The sequence below is a fragment of the Leopardus geoffroyi genome, chromosome A1 (assembly GCF_018350155.1).
Source record: "Leopardus geoffroyi isolate Oge1 chromosome A1, O.geoffroyi_Oge1_pat1.0, whole genome shotgun sequence".
NCBI classification, from domain to species: domain Eukaryota; kingdom Metazoa; phylum Chordata; class Mammalia; order Carnivora; family Felidae; genus Leopardus; species Leopardus geoffroyi.
This window is the reverse complement of record NC_059326.1, coordinates 6040260-6059538: the sequence shown is the minus strand read 5'-3', so window position 1 is coordinate 6059538 and position 19279 is coordinate 6040260. Positions and strand designations below refer to the sequence as shown.

The following is a 19279-nucleotide window of genomic DNA, read 5'->3' as shown; positions in this document are numbered from 1 at the left end:
GACTCAACTTGTTGGCCTCCTGAATGGACATCTGTTTCTCTACATTCTGTCCTAGGACCTCTTCTTACTCTACACTTTGTCTAGGCAATTTCAAGATGACTCGAAGCTATTACTTCAAGTACCTGGTTAACTCCCAAGTTTTTCCCTATCCAGATCTCTATCTTGAGCACTACACTCATGTTGTCTGCCTAACGGACATTTCTTCTTAGATGTTTAACAGGTACATGCATTTCAATACACCAAAACTCAATTCATCATGTTCCCCATCAAACCTGCTCCTCTTTCTGTTTTGGCTATCTATGTGAATGGCAGTATCTTGCTGCTTATGCCAGAAACCTAGACCTTACCCTTGGTTCTTCTGACTCCTTCCTCTCTCACATTCAATAAATCAACAGGTCCTATCAATTGTTCGTCATTCCCTCTGTCATTCCCTAATTCAAGCCTCTAGCACCTCTCACCTGGATTACTATTACATTTTCCCAACCCCAGTTCCCCGTAGCTACTAGCTATTCTGAGTATATTGTCAAGCACTCTTTTTAAATGATTAATCTGAACTTGTTACCTGTTTAAATCCTACAAATGGTCCCCCTTGTCTTCAGAATCAAGTAAGAAGTCCAGGACATGATTTCCAAGACTCCACTTACGTCTCCAACTTAATTTTTTGTACCTCTCACCCTACCTGTTACCACTCTCTGCAATCTGGTATTGAAATTCTTCCAATTCCCTCACCATACTATCTTTTCTTCGTATCTCTATAAATGCTACTTGACGGTGGCTCCAAAGGGTCCTGGAGACAGCTTTAGCCTTCCCTCCTACAACATAACATAAAAGCTCTCGAAATCACTTCAAATAAATAACTTAGGTTAAAATGTGCTTACTACACATCATACTCCCTTTTCCACCAGATAGAACTCCTTCCTTTATAAAGAAATTCTGGAACCAGATGCTACTCCTCTACCCTGCACTGTAACTCCCCAACCTTCACTCACTCTTATTTACTGCCCGTTCACTCGTGTAACTTCTAATTATCTTTCAAGTCACAACTGAAATACCATCCTTGAACCCCCAAGAGCAGATCAGATACCCCCACGGCAACCTATACATCTTCCCTAGTGCAGCCCTATCCCCACTATGCTATAATTACCTTTTTACTTGCCTGCATCCCTGAAAAGTTTGTAAGTTCCCTGAAGACTTGGACCCTGTCCTGTTCACTGCTGAATTGCCAATATCAGGCACAGAACCTGACATATTAGAGACATTCTGCAAATAGCTACCAAATAAATTAAAAACATAAATTTACCAAAAACAAAACACTACAGCTAAAGAGAAACTATAATGAAACATCAAATATTTAAATGATTTGACTTTACATTTAAAAGGATCTTCAGGGGCGCCTGGGTGGCTCAGTTGGTTAAGCGTCCGACTTCGGCTCAGGTCATGATCTCACGGTCTGTGAGTTCGAGCCCCGCGTCGGGCTCTGTGCTGACAGCTCAGAGCCTGGAGCCCATTTCAGATTCTGTGTCTCCCTCTCTCTCTGCCCCTCCCCTGTTCATGCTCTGTCTCTCTCTGTCTCAAAAATAAATAAACATTAAAAAAAAATGTTTTTTAAAGGATCTTCAATGTTGGGTCAACATTAGAAAACACATTACAAGTAATGTTTTACTTTACACAACATTTTCTTGGAAAGTGTGTATAAACTGAATTTTTTGCAAACTAAGTCATGTGGTAAATACACCAAGAGAGCTTATGTACTTAAAGAGATCCTTTCATAAAGTGAAAAAAAAAACCTCCAAATAAATTTATTCTACACGAACTCAAATTTTCACAATTGGCTTTCCTTAAAACAGAAACCTTATAAAAATAATTTTTCAATACTCATGTCTGCTTTCCCCAGAAATAGGACTTGGTTAACATTAAGTCATGACACCACTGATGGACAAGTTTTAGGTTTTTTAATTTAGTTCTCTAGACAACCTCTAAATTCGGGTGTCTAGAAACATGTACAGTGGGCTTTGCACCATGATGTAAAGAATTCCTGTCCTTAGGATGATTATTCGTTGGAACTCATGAGCTATATAATAAAACCATAAATTTTAGAGAGCTGTCTCAAGAGATGAGTAACTTAGTTACCTTGAGTCGTAGGAGCCTAAATAATTTATTCACATAAAAAAAATAAACTTCAAATATCAATCACGGAACATCATGATTTAAACAAAAATGTCAGTCTGGTTCAGAGACTAATTATATTTTTCTTAAATTTAGAAATAGAGGTTTGATTTCTCTCATTTGAATTGATTTATTTACAAGGTATATTTCAGAAAAAAGCTTTATTCTTTGTAGTGGTTCAATTTTTCAAATACCTGGGACTTGTATTTGGCTCACCTGATCAACAAAGTTTGCCCTGTCTTTGACTTTTGGTTTTGTTCAATTTTGTTCCTGGTAGCAATACAGCCAGCCGATCAAACTTTGCTTCTCTGGGTATTTTCACAAGATGCTGCTTTTCTAGTCTCCTATAATATGCTCAAGTTTTTAATTTCAGCAAATTGAAAAGGGACACTTTCAAATATGAATTTCATGTACACCAAAAATAAAAAAGTATTAAGTACCTGTCAACATTTGGCAATGTGCCAGGAACTGAGGGGAACACAATTACTGCCCTAGAGGAAATCTATAATATCTAAGCCATAAACATCCACCAGAAAGACCCAAAGGACATATAAACATTAACCACATATACTCTGAAGCAGTTACACAATACATCTATGAAGGACTAAATATGTTTTGCAGGGTGATTAGTGAAAAGGGAATTACTGGAGTTGTATGTTAAGATAAAGTAGTCAGAATTTCTGAAGCTAAATGTTAGAACCTACTTCAGCTGGGGGTGGGGGGGGGGGGGTGGAATTTCCAGCACAAGGTGCTGCCTGAGATAAAGTTCAGAATGGTGGTCTGATTTGATGGAGGAGCCAATTTTATTCATTTGCACTTCAGAATCCTGCAATGGACTAGAGAGTGAACACTCCTGGGTCTCACTGTCAGGTCTCACAAAGGAAGAACAAAGGTCTTGGTCCTGCACCGAAGTCAAGGTAAAGCCACTCAAAAGTGGTTCTCAACTGCTTTGAAAAAGTGTGGCAGTTTCTCAAAAAGCGAAACATGGTGTTACCATACCTGGCTATATGCCCAAGAGAACTGAAAACAAAAATCCCACATGACAACTCAAACATCAATGTTATAAGCAGCATTAGTCATTATAACCAAAAAGTAGAAAACACAAAGGTCCACCGACTGATGAATGGATAAACAAAATGTGGTATATCCATAGAATGCAATACTGTTCAACCATAAAAAGGAATCATACTGATACATGCACAATGAAGATGAATCTTAAAAGCACTAGGCTAAATAAAAGACAAACAAGGCCACACACTGTGTAATTCCATTTATATGAAATGTCCAGAACAGGCAAATCCACAGAGAAAGGAAGTAGATTAGTGGTTGCCAGGAGTTGGGGAGATGGGGGATGTGGAGTGATGGCAAACTGATACGGAGTTTCTTTTTGGGGTAATAAATGTGCTGGAATTAGATAGGGGTAATGATTGCACAGCCTTGGGAACGTACTAAAAAGCAGTGGACTGCACACTTTGAAAGGGTGAATGCCATGGTATGTAACACATCTCAATTTTAGAAAGGGGGTTCTCAGCGTTTTTTCTGCCATAACGCATCTGAAGGACATGACATGACCCCGTCAGTACAGGCAGCTTACCACAGCAGGGACTGGTTTTGGGACTCTCACAACGACCATCATAAAGACTCTTGAGACTCATGACACTAAAGGGTCTTCAAGGATTATGATCAAAATAACAGCTGAAAGTCACTTTTGAGTCACAATATCAAGTCACTTTAGGTAACAAGAAATACCTAAAGACAAAAAAGCTCTTAGTAGTTTCTAAGGAACAAAGAGAGGACCAAAGCCTACCTAAGCTGGTGTGAAGGAAAGGATTTACAAACTGTTCTGAAGAAGGAAAGGACAGTAGGATTTTCATTCTCTAGCAGCAGCTAAGAACAGAAAAAGAATAGAAAAAGAATAAAGAGACAGTGAGGATCAGATTCAACAATAAAAGGCACTACAGGAAAGATGACAGCAGCCACAGGGGATAATATGTATTTATCAACACTGATTTGGCATATACAGTTCCCAAATTACATATGGATCACGTTTCAAATGTTGGTAAATCATAATTCTGAACACATTTGCCAAGAGAAATAATTGTTGAAAAGTAGGTAAGTTTGCAAAATGGCCTACAATAATTTATAATAATCTGTCATTATTTCTATTTTCCTAGCTGAAATCCAGTAGGCTGGAAGCCATCTCCCCACCTCCCATCTCTTCCCACATCAGATTCCAACAAGAGAAATTCTCCCTCTGGGAATTTGTTGCCACCACCATCTTGCAGCACAGAAAACTCTGGCTCCCTAGTTCTCATGGAGGTGAGGCCGAAGTAGAATCATCTGCTATCAAGAGCTGTCATCAAAATGGGAGTTCTGCCATGGCAGCTTTACATATGAGGGAGAAATTCGTAAGTCAGACACTGAATTTCAGAGGCTGCTTGTACTCTGATTCAGCAACATTCTTGGGATGGGAAACTGCCCCACAGAGAATTAAGGTGCTCATTGTGAAGTAACAGAAACCTCATCATGTCCAGTGGGTACAATGGATCATCTGTAGTGCACGCACATAGCAGGACACATACAGCAGGAGCTCAACGGCCAAAAGGTGTGGGGAGGGAAGGCGGGAGAAGAAAAAATTCAAACCCACACGATCTGCTGGGGTCTACAAGAGCGCAGTAAAAAAGCACCTCTCCTTACCCTAGTCCTCTTAAAATACCCTATCTGATGAGATCTTCCCCTTCTTTTAAGAGTCAAACAAAATGCTGCCATCTTTGAGACGCTTTCCTTGAAAACCCTAAACAGGGTTGGCAGTTTCCATCTGTGTTCCATTAGCACCCTGTATTAATTATTATAGCGCTTATTAAATCGCTACAGTTTATTTACATTTGTTTCCCCAGTAGATACCTCCTCAAGTAATGGAATATTTTATTCATCTTTGTATTACCAGTACTTCGGACGGTGCTTGGCACATACAAGAGTCCAATAAATATTGGCTAACGAATGACTGTATGGATTTCTTCAAATGTTGAAAGAAACAGAAAAAGTAAAAATCAAATGAACAGCTCCCAAATGAATTAATTTGCCAGTCTTGCTACTAAGAAAATGGGATTTAAGCATGAAACCTCAAAGTGGCCTTACCAGTAGATCTGAAGGCACTGAATATCTAAGGTAGATAAATTCAACAGTGTCCCTTTCCATCACATTTTTAAAAAGTTATAAGGAATACTCTTCCCTGGGCATGCAAAATCCTCAGTAATGGGTATGTATGTTGTATTTGGCATTTCTGACGTCTAAAGAAATATTTAAGTCAGATTGAACATATATGCAGGGTTCAGCAATATTCAGAAGAAAAACGATCAGATTCCTTCAGGGGAAATAAAGGGTTCCACCACATTCTGATCATAATTAAGGAAATAAAACTGAATTAAAGCCCCAATGCAGACTGAATCAGAAGGGTCCTTTGTGCTAGCCACCAAATGAATGGTTCACTGGAGTGGGAACAAGCACAGTCCATAAATCCCAACATCTTAAGAGATAAAGATAATGGAATGCTACAGCAATATAAGACAGGCAAAATAGCTCGTATGTCTTTGGAAGTTAACCTAACTTCTTTCAGGCAGTTGGTGAGAACCTACATTAAAGCATGATACTAAGAAACAAAGAAGTGTATCACTGCCTAAAGTAAAATTTGTTTTAGTGGCTGTTTACCTAATCTTGCAAGAGTATTACACTTTATATTCACAATTTATTTCCTCAAATCATAACACCAGAAAAGACCTTAAAAATTATCAACTCAAGCCCTCTAATCTTACAAATAAGGAAATCAAGGTTTACAAAGGGCAAGTGACTTGCCCAAGGTCATACTGGTAATCAGATGAGGAGTCTGAACTCAAACTCAGTATTTGTCTCCCCAACTTAAGAGTTTCTCCTACCAGAAGACCTTTGGTTCCCCCTCCACACACATACATATATGTGTATATATGTGTGTATGTATAGATACACCGACGTATCTACATAAACACTTGTTGCACTCGAAAAAACCAAGGCTGTTCAGAAATGTATTGAAAAAGTATACCAATTAATTGAGTTAGTTGAAAAGACTACTCCTCTCATAGGTAAGACATTCATGTTTTCCGAATGACCCACGAAAACACCAAATCTCCACGTCTAGGTTTATATTTACCTTAATATATTAGCTTTAGGAGGCATAATGGTTAAGAGCATGTGCTCTGGAATAAGAGGACCTTTTGTAATCCCCTAATTGCAGCTCTGACATTTAATCAGTCATATAAGCATAGACAATTTTATCTAACCTTTCTAACAGCTTAACCTTTCTAACAGTTTCCTCACCTGTAAAACTGAAAAACAGAACTGACTTGATACGGTACTTTGTGAGGATTAAATAGATGATGAATGTAAAAGGGCTTTGCCCAGGACCTAGTAATACTCATTAATTTAGCTATTATCATTATTACTGCCTCCTAATTTTTGGGTTGCCTACAAAAGTGCCCCAACAAAAGTTTTCTGTATATTTCTGTCTCTCACAAACACACACATATAATCCCAATTATATATAATCTGTTCTTTTGAACACAGAGTACAGCAAATTAAGAACCCTGTTCAAAAAAACTGCTTGTGCTTTTCTTTTTTGGAGATCAAACTCTTACCTCAAATTGATTTTTAAATGCTAGAAATGTTCAGTCCCTGTAAGGAGAGTTCAGAATTTAAAAACACAAATTGTCTTGTCTTCTCACGCTTTTCCATTCTTTCGAACAAAATGAGTTTGGTTGCCTAAATTGTACAAAGAGGAAATGCAACTGACTCAGAAAGAAAATGAATCTCCCTGCTTCCTACTGAGTACCCTTTTGGTGTTCAGACACAAAGGACACTATCTCATTTATGGTGACAGTGAGAACAAATTATTTCCAAGATTTATTGTGCATTTATGCTTTAACTCTATTAGAATCTGAAATTAACACAATTACAAAAGGCCCTTTTTCCATATATATATATATAATCATGCTTCAAATAAAGTATTTCCTCCTTCCCCACATTCCTTAAAATGCTGAGTTTATCTTAAGTGTGGTATACTAGCAGGATAGTATTAATAATTCTTTGAGTCAAAGAATGACCTTATGAGCTGTTTTATTTCCTAAAACTTAATAATTTAAGAAGCGAACACCTCCAGTCTGAATTCTTTTACTACGTGCTCATATTCTGTGATGCTTGCTGGAAGACTGAAAAGATACGTTTATGTGCGTTCGTTGTAATAGACAAATAGGTCTAAACAAAACCCACTTAATTGTACATCTCAGGATTCTCTTTGAAGGTGTTATTGTCTGCGTTCCTAGAGTATTCTGAAATTTCAGTTACAGAATGTATAATTTAATTTGAAAGTAAATCAATACTAGAAACAAATTATTTCGTCATCATCTTTTTACAAAAGATTAAACAGCCACAAATTTTATTTTACCAGGACTAAAATGCATTAAATTACATTTCACTGACATAAGATCAAAAGAACCTCATAAATACAATGCTATATTTCACTCGAGTGATGAGGCTGTGAGAAGCCAAACCAAAAATATTCCCTCTGGAAAACAAAAACTGTCTTAAGTAATTTTAAAACTCTCTTGATATTTGATCCTTTTTAAATTTTTTTGAAGTTCATCCTATAAACAAAATCATTAAAGGCTGCTGGAAAACAAGCCCAAAAATTATAAAGTTTTTTTTTTCCAAAATGCAATGGCAATTTTCAGCTATCACAAATGACTAAGAAATGTTTACATGCTGTACATTTAGCTATTTTTAAATTGTATTAATTCTCCTAAAATTATTTAGTCTCAATTAAAACCTAACTATGAGATATAAAATGTGGTTAAAAGTACCTCCTGCCACTAAACAATACCATAGTTTTTAAATAAAATATAAAACCAAAGTTAATAAATTTACATATTTTATTAGCTTAAATCAGTAATTTATGGAAATAGAACTGGCTTCTGTCAGAGAGATTAAAAATAATTTAGAGTCACCAGAATTTTACAAAGCAGATGACAGACTGGTCAAATGTACTACTGTGTGTAATCTCATGGCATTGGGAATTTTCTGAATATGCCCCAAATTCCATAATATTGGGGGAAAGAGAAATGGTTTAAGGCTTTTGAAAAATATTATATGAGAAAGATAATTTTTAAAGTACATTATTAAACAATACTTCGATGAAAAATATAAGCAGAGTCAACAGTAGGTAGGTATCTCCAGATGCAGATTTCTCAAATGTCACCAGATTATCCATTCCACTAAGAAGTACTTTTAAATACATGCAGCACACCAGAGTATCAAGTTTTCAAATCCCTATCTTTTGCAGATATCTGTACTGCTTTAACTGCTCATATAAGCACTGAAATGCACATATCAAATTAATTAGAATCACCATCTTCCTTTAAGAGTCCCTTTTAAGTTATTTGAGAAAGATACCTCAGTCAATCTAAGAAAAATATTGAATATACACTTCCTTTTCCAATATCCAGAATATTAAAGTATTTATAAATATGGCTCCCCCAACTTACTTCAGCTTTATGAACGGTTTCTTTTTTTTAGTGCTAATATAGTTCTGAACAAACCCTCTTACCTAATTCGGAGGGGGGGCGGGGAGGAAAGCAATTCTTTTAAATGTTAAAACAGCAGCTATCAAATTAACATTGATATTCGAGTAAAGCTACTTTGTTTATACTGATATCTAAAGATTATATAATAAACTCTGACATGATTTCTCCCGCAATTTTCTATAGTGTCAAAGGCAATAGACAACATCAACATAACGTTTGTACAAGAGGAAAACAAGGAGTTAATAAAATATATTTTCCCCTCAACTAAGAATTGCCTTCTCTTTTGTCAATATTACACGACATTCATCTACTGACAAAGGAAAAATGAACACTTCACTTGCCTGTTTAAGAAACTAAATTGGGAGCATTACCAGCCATAGACTTAATTAAGTTATTTGCAGGGGAAAATATTTAAAGCAAAGAGACGATTTACAGCTTATTGCCAACAGCTAAATTTTGGGGGAACAGGCCTGAACACGATAGCCCCTATTAGTCCCTTGCCTTTTTCCCCACCACCCACCCTGCACCAAACCCCCATTGTTCTATGTAAAACTCACAGGTTAATGGTATCTAAATAACAATTGCTACATTGAGGTTACAGACGATCCCTATGAAGAACTCTTCAGCATCATATTTACTTGCTGCTTTCTTTCTCCCAAATAAAATCCAAATTTGGTAATAAATCAATCACAAACTGGTGGAGGAAAGGATCACAGCTTCCCTTCCAGACTGATGGATGTCACTCCAGAGGCGGGCGAGGAAAGCCCCCCGAAGGTTACCAGAATAAATGGACCCCTCCCCCCGAAAACCATTTAAACTGACGTTTTACTACGATTTTTTTTTTTTTTCAATCTAGAACCGAAACCCTTGAAAAGTATACAGCCCATGGAGTAGCAGCTCTTTTTCCCTATTAGCCACCGAAGTAGAATACACAGGCAGGATTTCGTGTGGGCTTGGATCCCTAGTACACCACTTCCTCCCCAAACCTGGCTGGCAGGGCCAGATTCGGGTGTCAAGGAAGTGGGAGACCGGCGCGCCGGCGCCCCACTCTCCCTCCGGGCTACCTGCCTCGGCCTGCGGGAGCGCCGCAGAGCGCGGACACCGGCACAGACACAAACACTCACCCATCTTTCCTCTTGGCTTTGTAGACGTGACCATAAGTGCCTCGGCCAACTTTGCAGCCCTCGTATTCAAACAGGTCCTCGACCCGCTCCCGCTCGCTGCTCAGCTTCACTTTAAAGTCATAGTCCATTGTCACAGCCTCCGGGGCCGGGGAGCTGGGTCGGGGGGCCGGGGGACAGGGGTGGGGACCGGGGAAGCACCGGCAGCCGCAGCCCCCGGGAACCCGCCCGCTCTACGCCCGGCGGCCGCAGCACCAGCCCGACTGATGCGGCAAGAGCAGGAGGAGGCCCCGCAAGAGCGCGGGGGACATCCAGGGGGACGGCGGGGCAGAGGCCGGCCGAGGGGGTGGGGGGACGGGGAGGTTCCCCCGGGCGAAGGAGAGCAGAGGGACGACGGCTGGGGGTGGGGAGCGGCGTCTCTGCCCTTGTCCCCGCGGGCTCCCGGGGCGCCGGCTCTCCTGCTCTCTCCTGCCGCGCGTTCTGCTCCCGCTGCGGGGAGCGGCGGGGCGGCCGCGGCGGGCTCTCCTCCTCTTACACTCGCACTCACGCCTCACCCTCTCTCTCACACACGCTCACACTCACTCACTCACTCTCTCACCCATACACTCAAACAGAAAGGCAGCGCCGCACAACAGCCGGTACCTCCTCAGAGAGAGGAGGAGGGAGGGAACTCGCGGAACACGGCCACAGCTGTCGCAAAAACGTCGCGAAGTCTCGGGCTGCCTCCGGGCCTCCCTGCAGCCTGCTCCGCGGCGCCAGTCCGGCCCCGCCGGGGCCCGCACCTCGAGGATCCGGTGGAGGAAGCAGGGTAGCCACTGCCCGCAGCTGCCGCCAGAAGCACCACGTGGATTGTCCTGACGGCGGCCAGAGCCCCAGACTACATTGCCCAGAATGCACAGGCCACCGTCGTTGCCGCCCCTTCGACGACTCCACCCCACACAGTGGTAATACGGGAGCGTTGCATGATGGGATTAGTAGTCCAAGGAGAGATTAGTTTCAATCGCTTAGAGGGATTTTTTTTTTTTTCCCTTTTCCTTTTTCTTTTCTTTTCTTGTCTTTTTTTACAGCAATATCGCTAGAGTGTGGTTTGGACCGTAAACTTAACCAGAGAAATTTATGTGCGAGGGAGGCTAGTTTTCGATTGGAATCACAGTTTGCGCCGCTTCCGAACTCCAGATGTTAAAGGGCATTATCATTATCGAAAAAAGACTATATATTTGTAAACAGCTCACAGACTTGGTGTATTCTTGTCGTTCACAATCTGATAAGGGCTGCACAACGATATCAACATATTGACCCACATTACAAACATCAATAAAAATGAATCAATGACCAGTGGCCATGCTACTCCTGAATAGTTTTACTATTGAGAAAGATGACTATCTAAATGCTTCCCATCCATTGAGAGGGGACATTATTTTGAGTGTGGCCTTCTGCACCTCTGTCTATAAGAACAGCACATTTGAGCCATGATTACAACAACGGATCTAGATTCATTGAAACTAATTTGTTGACAATTTTAAGGTAGGAAAGGTGCCGGCTGAAGGGGTCCCAGTATCTTGATAATAATCTCTCATTTTGTCTAATCCGTCTTATTTAGATGTGTGTCTTTAATTTTTTATTAATTGTAGGTTTGTATTTATTTTACATTTTCCAATTGCTACTATTTCCACTAAAGCTCCCCACTCCCCAAAGGACATATAATCTCTCCCATTTTCAAACCCCCATAACCCTTTTTTTTTCTTGCCTTTCTTGTGGTAGTCATCAAATTATGTTTTATTTTTCTTTTGCTAGATTATAAATGCCTATAGGAAATCATATTTGCATCTTCCATAATACCTAGTAATATGCTTTGAGTATGGTGCACAGTAAACATTTGTTGAATTAATGAGTAACCATATTTATGTTAAAAATATCCATGTACAAGGACACCTGGGTGTCTCAGTCAGTTGAGCATCTGGCTTCAGCTCAGGTCATGATCTCACGTCTGTGGATTTGAGCCCCGCATTGGGCTCTATGCTGACAACTCAGAGCATGAAGGCTCCTTTGGATTCTGTGTCTCCCTCTATATCTGCCCTTCCTCTGCTCACACTCTGTCTCTCTCCGTCTCTCAATAAATAAATAAATTAATTAATTAATTAAAACATTTTTTTAAGTTTAAAAAAATCCATGTACAGATAGATGATGGCAATGATACCATTTGAAAAATCCTCAGAGGGGCTCTTCTTTTATATAAATGTCTTTGGATAAAATTGTGACTTCACCACTGGTTAAATTGAAGTTGTTTTTACCTAGCGCATTAAATATTATTTAATGTTTAAGTACACTGACTGGTTAGGTGAGCCTAGGTTTGAATCCTGCTCAGCTGTTTATTACTGGTGTGCCCTTGAACCATCAGTTTCTCTCTTTGTGAAACGGAGCTCTAAAAGGCCCTAACTTAGAGGATGTTACATGTTCTATTCAGTGATATATAGTGGGTGATTCTCTAGCAGGACTGTTCTTTGTAGAGTTAAAGAATTCAACGTTAAGAGACCGAATTTTTCTAAATAAATATTGTACAGTTTTAAGAGGTACAACAGGATGTGTGTGTGTGTGTGTGTGTGTGTGTGTGTGTGTACGTGACTAGTGAAATGATTACTATAGTCAAGCTAACTGACAGTATTCTTACTATCAGTAATGCTGGGATTGGAAAGGAAGCCAGGTTTGGACCAGGGCAGAGAAAGGCCTGCTTCTCTCTGCAAAGCTAGGGTGAAAGTTGGGGGTCCAAACTCCAGGTTGGAAGAATGTGGTGATTTGAGGTAAGCAGACCCCTGAACACAGCATCAGGATGGGGAGCTAAGGAAGAGATAGACATCAGTGCCTTTTGGAGAGAGCTTGGCTAATGTGTTAGGAGCAGTAATATCTAATATCCAATTTTAGGTTTTTCTTTTCTGTGTGGTATTTCCCTTCTGTCATCCCCAGGCTATCAGCCTGGCCTTACTTGTGTCCATGCTTGGAGACAATGGAAAGGGCAGCAGCCTGAGACTCAATTAGGAAAGACAGGAAGGGGCCAAAGCAACGAGCTAGGAAGAACCTGGCACGTGTTAGGATTCCAAAAACTTGAAGAATACACTCTGTTTTTAGAATGGATTTCCTGTGGATCAAAGGATGAGGGTTCATATTTGTTATTTAAATGAATTGAACATATCAAGAGCATGGAGCTGTCGTTTCCATTTGATTTTCAATTTCAGGTTATACTGATGCCGCACGACCCTAGACTGTCACTGGAGATCATGATGTAGCAGAGTCTATGACCTTCATTGGTCCATGTTCCAAACAATGTGCAAATAATGCTCATGCTTTTCATAAATGTGGTTTTATTTACATCCTAAATTTAGCATCTCCAGTCTTAACATGCCTCCCAAACACCAGCCCCACATTTCAGCTGCCTCCTGCTCAGCCTGAGGGGATATTCTGCTGCATCTCCAACTTAAAATTTCTGAAAATTATCATACTGTGCCCTGTACCTCCCAATTGCAGTGAATAGCAATGCCAGTAGACAGACATTCTGTTGTTTTACTGCCAATCCTAGGAGTTCAGGCCGTCATTAGCTGCACATTGTCCTCCATATTTGTGCCAAATATGCCTTTGTCTGGCCTGTTCTCAAAGGCTGGATGCTTCCTCATACCATCTCTGACCTTTGCAGCCCTACCCATCCTCCAAGGTACAGCTTAAATGCCTAACTTAGTCATGAAACTTTTCCTGGTCCTTATACCTGAAAATGACCTTTTTTTTTTTCTTTTTTAAACCATGAACTCCTCCTACCGTTGGCACCATTATACTTTATGTGTAACTTGTGTAGAAACATCCCAGCTACTTTGTATTTTAGTCATCTATGTACTTAAAAAAAATCTGTCCTTTTGGGGCGCCTGGGTGGCTCAGTCGGTTAAGTGTCCGACTTCAGCTCAGGTCATGATCTCAGTCTGTGAGTTCGAGCCCCGCCTCGGGCTCTGTGCTGACAGCTCAGCGCCTGGAGCCCGCTTCATATTCTGTGTCTCCCTCTCTCTGCCCCTCCCCTGCTCATGATCTGTCTCTCTCTGTCTCAAAAATAAATAAAAACATTAAAAAAAATAAAATAAAATAAAATAAAAGAGGTGAAGGAAAATTAAAAAAAAAAATCTGTCCTTTAATAAACACCTTAATGACTGAGTCTCTGACTTATTCATCACTGTATCTCCTAAAATGCCCAGAACATAATTTGCATAATGGTATTTAATTACAATGTGTTTTATTGGATTGATTTCTCTAAAGGTTCAAATGGACCTTAAGGTGTGTGTGGGGGGGGGGGTAGTCATTTGAAAACATTTAACATCTTGCCCCAGCCTTGCCTCTGAACATGTATTTTTTTTGTAGTGTGCAAAAGAATTTAGTGCTATATATGATATATCATGATGTATTAATGGAAACACCCAAGTGTGTCTTTTCAGAATTGATCACTTCTTGTCTCTACAACTTTTCATTGTTTTCTCACTCAATATTAAAGTGTGCTTTAAACAGAAAATATCCAACCTTCCATTCTGCAGGTGGACTGTTCATCATCTGTATCATCAAAAGCACATCTTAAATATCTACATTTGAGTAGTGTTAGACACAAGAAAGAACAAGTTAGATCAATCAACACTCTAGCCTTTTAACTTTTTTCAAAGAAAATATTAATGCGAAATTTCTCAATTAACTCTAAACACATCCAAAATATAATTTAAACCTTGGAAACAACCAGAACCAAAAAGCACTTTCAAAAAGAACGTTCTTTCTCCCCTTCATCATGTGAATGTCATTTGTTCTTATAGACTCATTTCCACATGACTGGAAACGTGACCACTAACAGTTGCTGAATTTTGTATCAGACGCCTGTCATGAGAGAAGAATTGACTGTGTTTCTCAACTCCAGTTCTAAAAATCACAGGAAAGGCTCTGGTCCAGCTCAGCTGGGGGGCCCGTCCTAGACCAATGAAGTGTTACGCTTAGGGGCAGTGTCGTATAGGAATATGAGAGCTCCTTCATTCAGAGTGATGAAGACGCAGCGAGTGGGCAGCTCACAGAAGGGAGAAAGTTCTAAGTACCAGGAAGGATATAAAACAAAGCAATGCGATGGAAAGTGAGCCCAGAGGAGAGTTCTTCGGATTGGGTGGATGGCCAAGGATTCTCTGAGATGATGCTTAAGGGAGACCTGAATGATGAGCAGAAAATCCTGCTAAGGTGAGAGATCAGGGTGGTCCAGGTGGATAGATGGTGTGCAGCATGTGCAAAGGCTTTAAGCTGGGAAGGAAGTCGTGTGTGATAGAATTGTCAGGAGTAAGGGCAGGGGGCGTTGTGTGAGATGAAGGCAAAGAGGTAGGAAGGGACCAGATCATACAGGTCCTTGTAAGACCATAGAAAAGAGGCTTGGGTTTTATTTTTAGGGCAAGAGAAAGCCATTGGAAAGTTGTAAGGAAGGGAGTGGCCAGATGTGATCTATACTTTAAAAGGAATATCCTGGCTAGTATGTTGGCAATGGATTCCAGGAGACAAGATTGAAGAACGGACAGACAGGGAGGCAGGGGACTTGCTGCTCCGTTGGATGGGAGGTAAGGAAACGCAAGGAATCAAGACGACTCCTGAAGATGATGCCAGTTACTGAGATGAGAAAGACTTTGAGAGGAACAAGTTTAGGCTAAAGCTAGATACAAGACCGGCCCAGATTCGAAGAGTCCACAAGTAGACTCACTTCTCAGTAATGGGGAGAGCAAAATATTGTGGCCATGTCCTGCAGATATTTCATGGGTACATGTGACTCTGTGGATTGGGTAAAAGTTGAAGCTGTTCTTTTTCAAATGGCTTTGGTTTTCTAGAGAAGGTACAAGAAAAGTTGGCCTCTGTGAGTGAGGGGACAGGCGTGGAAGGAGAAAGCAGTGGTATCCATTCATGTCTGAAAAGGCTACGGGTTTAAAACAAGCTTTGGGCAGAATGAGAGAGAGAGCTGGCAGGATATCATCGCGGGACTTCTAGCCCATGTCGCAGGTCCACTTGCAGGCACAGCCATGCATTTATATCAATATCCATCTGCCCTGTTGTGAGATTTTCATCACCAGCACTCAACAGCCCAGGTGGAGGCCTGGCAAAGACAGATGTTAGATTCATCCAGGGTTAGAGCCTCGCCAGCTGGGTTTAATGAAAAGATGAGGCGACAGAGGTTGGAATTATTGGCAATAGCGTAGTTAAAATGACAGACCATGACATTTAAGCTGGGGAAGGAGGAAAATGAGAACAGGATTTCCCCCTTTTATAGCATAGCACTAGCGTGAAAATCTTTAACTTAATTTTTTGCAGGATAATTTAAAAAGTAAACACCCTCATTCCTTGCTTCTTTAATATGCAGGTATAGTAGCTAAAACAGACAGCTGAAGAAATAATATGAATACCAGGTTAAAAATGATTTCTTCTTTTCTTGGCTAATAGATTCCTATCACGGTTACTGGTAAGGGCATCCCAAACTGAAAATCTCTCCCATTTGTTGATGATGAATTCTGCTCTTGTGTTCTATTAAGTATTAAGGAAAATTTACCTCTTTACATTGGCAAGCAGTATTATACCCTTGTCCTTTTTTCTTCTTTTGGACCCCTTTTCTCTTGGAATAAGCATATTACTTTCTGTTTTTTCAGTTCACAATACATTTTGCTACGCAACAGTATAGCAAGTAATCTATAGGAGCACAGTTTTATTTTATGTCCAGTTTTCAAGGCTTAAATTACTATTCTGGCTTCTCCTTCCAATATGCTTCACCCTTTAGCTAGCTGGACTGTTGCTCAGGCCCAGTCACCAGAAGAGCCAAGTTTTTTCTGGCTGGTTCCTGTACAAACACAGATCTCCTGTGAACTGCATAGCTCCCTTTCTCACACACAAACGTGGTCAGGTCACCTCTGCCACCACTTGATACTTGACACCCAAGGCTATTTGTTTCCGTGCAACTTCACGCTCAGAACCTCTGGAACTTTTTCTCTCTGTTGGTAGCCCTTCCCCCTACCAGCCAAGGTCAAGTTCCATCAGGTATTGTCCTGCTTGCCCCCAAACTCTACATCCTGTTTAAATTTTAAAATGTTGTTTTATTTACATCATTCTCGTGCTCAAAAATCTTCAAGGACCCTGTGTGACCTTTCATTGCCTACAGCATAAAGTTCAAGCTCCTTCGTCTAATATTCCAGACTCTGTATCTACTTTTGCCTCACTTAGGAAAATGCTGGAAGGCAGCTTGCAATAGAAATGTTAGAATGAGATCAAAATCATTGGCTCCAAATAGCTAAAATTTCTACAATCTGAGCTCTTCCGTATCTCTAGTGTAGTTCCTAGTCAGTTCCTCTGAAGCTGCTTCCTAGCCAATTTAAAACAGTGGTTCTCAGCTCTGGGTGGCCATTGGAAATACCTGAGGAATCACCCCAGCAATTCCGACGTAATTGATCTGGGCTACCGCTGGGCATTGGGACCTTTAAAGCTCCCTGGTGATTCTAATGAGCATTTAGGGTTGAGAACTACCACATTAGAACAGTTTATTGATTCTCCCTAAAACATTCATCATTCCACTCTTTTCCCCAGCAACACCCCCTGCCCCCCGCCTTCTTTTCTGTACTTGTCTAAACCCCACCCACTCTGTGAGATCCAACTCAGGTACTCCTGGCATCTTTCCTTCCTATGAGCCAATACACTCATAGCAAGTACCTTGCCTACACTTACTTGGCATTTAGCATATATACATCTCTTACCTTTGTGTATTTATCCTGTGTCTTCAGAAGAATTCAAGGGCGTGAAAGGACAAGGACTGTTTTTTTATCCCTAGAACATGACACAATGCCTTTTATACTATATACCATTGCGTGTCTTATGGGAGGTGATGATGATGATGTTGTTGTAACAGATGCCAAGTCAAGCCGGTAACCATATCCTTTCAGAGCATTGACTCGGGGCTGCAGATGGGGCTACCTTTAGGCTACTGGAACCCACCTTGCTTTCACAGGCAAAGCTGAAGTACCCGGAAATAAGCCACCCCCATCTTCAGTTAATAACTATAGGTACAAGTATGAATACTCTAGCTCTCATAGCCTCTGACGGGGACAACTGGGGGGACCTGCACTGTGTCCTGTGCCCTCTATGAATTTCGGTCAGAGTTGACCTTGCATCCCTTACTTAAGCTCCTTTCCTTCCCAGTTCCACTCCCCTATTCCCTTACTGGTTTTTCCAGGGAACACGTCCTAAATAAAGTATTTTAAAATGAATCCTTGTCTAAGGCTTTGCCTTTCTGCGGTGGTAGGGGGAGGATAGCCAACCAGAGACAGACAATAACACAACAGAAATAGCTATTATTGGGGCCCATGGGTGGCTCAGTTGGGTTAAGCATCCAACTCTTGATTTTGGTTCAGGTCATGATCTCACAGTTCTAGAGTTCCAGCCCTGCATCTGACTGGGCTCCACACTAACATTGTACCTGGAGCCTGCTTGGAATTCTCTCTTTCCTCTCTCTCTCTCTCTCTCTCTCTCTCTCTGTCCTTCCCCTCCACGTGTGTGTGCACGCGCATGCACACCCTCTCAAAAATAATTAAATAAACTTTAAAAAGTAAAAAAGGAAATAGCTATTATTTATTGAATATTTTCTATGTGCCAGGTATTAACTCACTTAATCCCCAGAATTAGGTAGGTCCTATGGTTGTCATTTTACAGATTAGGACACAGAGGCAGATAGAGATTAAGTAATTTGCCCAAGTTCACACAGATAATAAGAGAAGGAACTGAAAAAAGAATAAACTCAAAGGGCAAGGACAGTAGGAGGATCAAATTAAACTTTTAAAAAAGTTAATTTCAACCAAGTTAAGCTTTGTGGGCTAGACAGAAACGAAACCACCATGGATACTTTTTTTTTTTTTTTTTTTTTTTGATGAAATGCGTTTTAAGTTCTGATCAGCGATTTACAAATTTTCAAACATAATTTGTAGATTAGAAACTTCGTTTCTTTTTAAAAAAAAAAATTTGTAATGTTTTATGTATTTCTGAGAGCGAGAGAGGGAGCGGGGGGAGGGACAGAGAGAGGGGGGAATAGAAAATCTGAAGTGGGCTCCTCACGGACAGTAGTGAGCCTGAAGTGGGGCTCGAACTCTCAAACTGTGAGATCATGACCTGAGCCAGTGTCAGAACGACTGAGCCCCCCAGGCACCCCAGAAACTTCATTTCTAAGTGACTGTCAGAAAATCCTCGTCATCTCCCCGCTCCCATCCCTGCAGTACCTTTATAGTACGTGCAGCTGATCACAGGAAGTAAAACCCACACTTAAGGGCGCCTGGGTGGCTCATTTGGTTGAGCGTCTGACTTTGGCTTCAGGGC

At 40.7% G+C, this 19279-nt stretch overlaps 1 protein-coding gene across 3 annotated transcripts in view; it reads right to left on the bottom strand.

Annotated features, from left to right (window-relative positions):
• CDK8 (cyclin dependent kinase 8) overlaps positions 1-10771 on the bottom strand; it is a 115008-nt gene extending 104237 nt beyond the window's left edge. For all 3 annotated transcript variants that reach the window (XM_045461152.1, XM_045461238.1, XM_045461321.1), the window contains exon 1: positions 9899-10771. In XM_045461152.1, the coding sequence (XP_045317108.1) occupies positions 9899-10026 (128 nt within the window). In that variant the 5' untranslated portion in view covers positions 10027-10771. The remainder of the gene's footprint in view (positions 1-9898) is intronic.
• Between the last annotated feature and the right edge of the window lie 8508 nt (positions 10772-19279).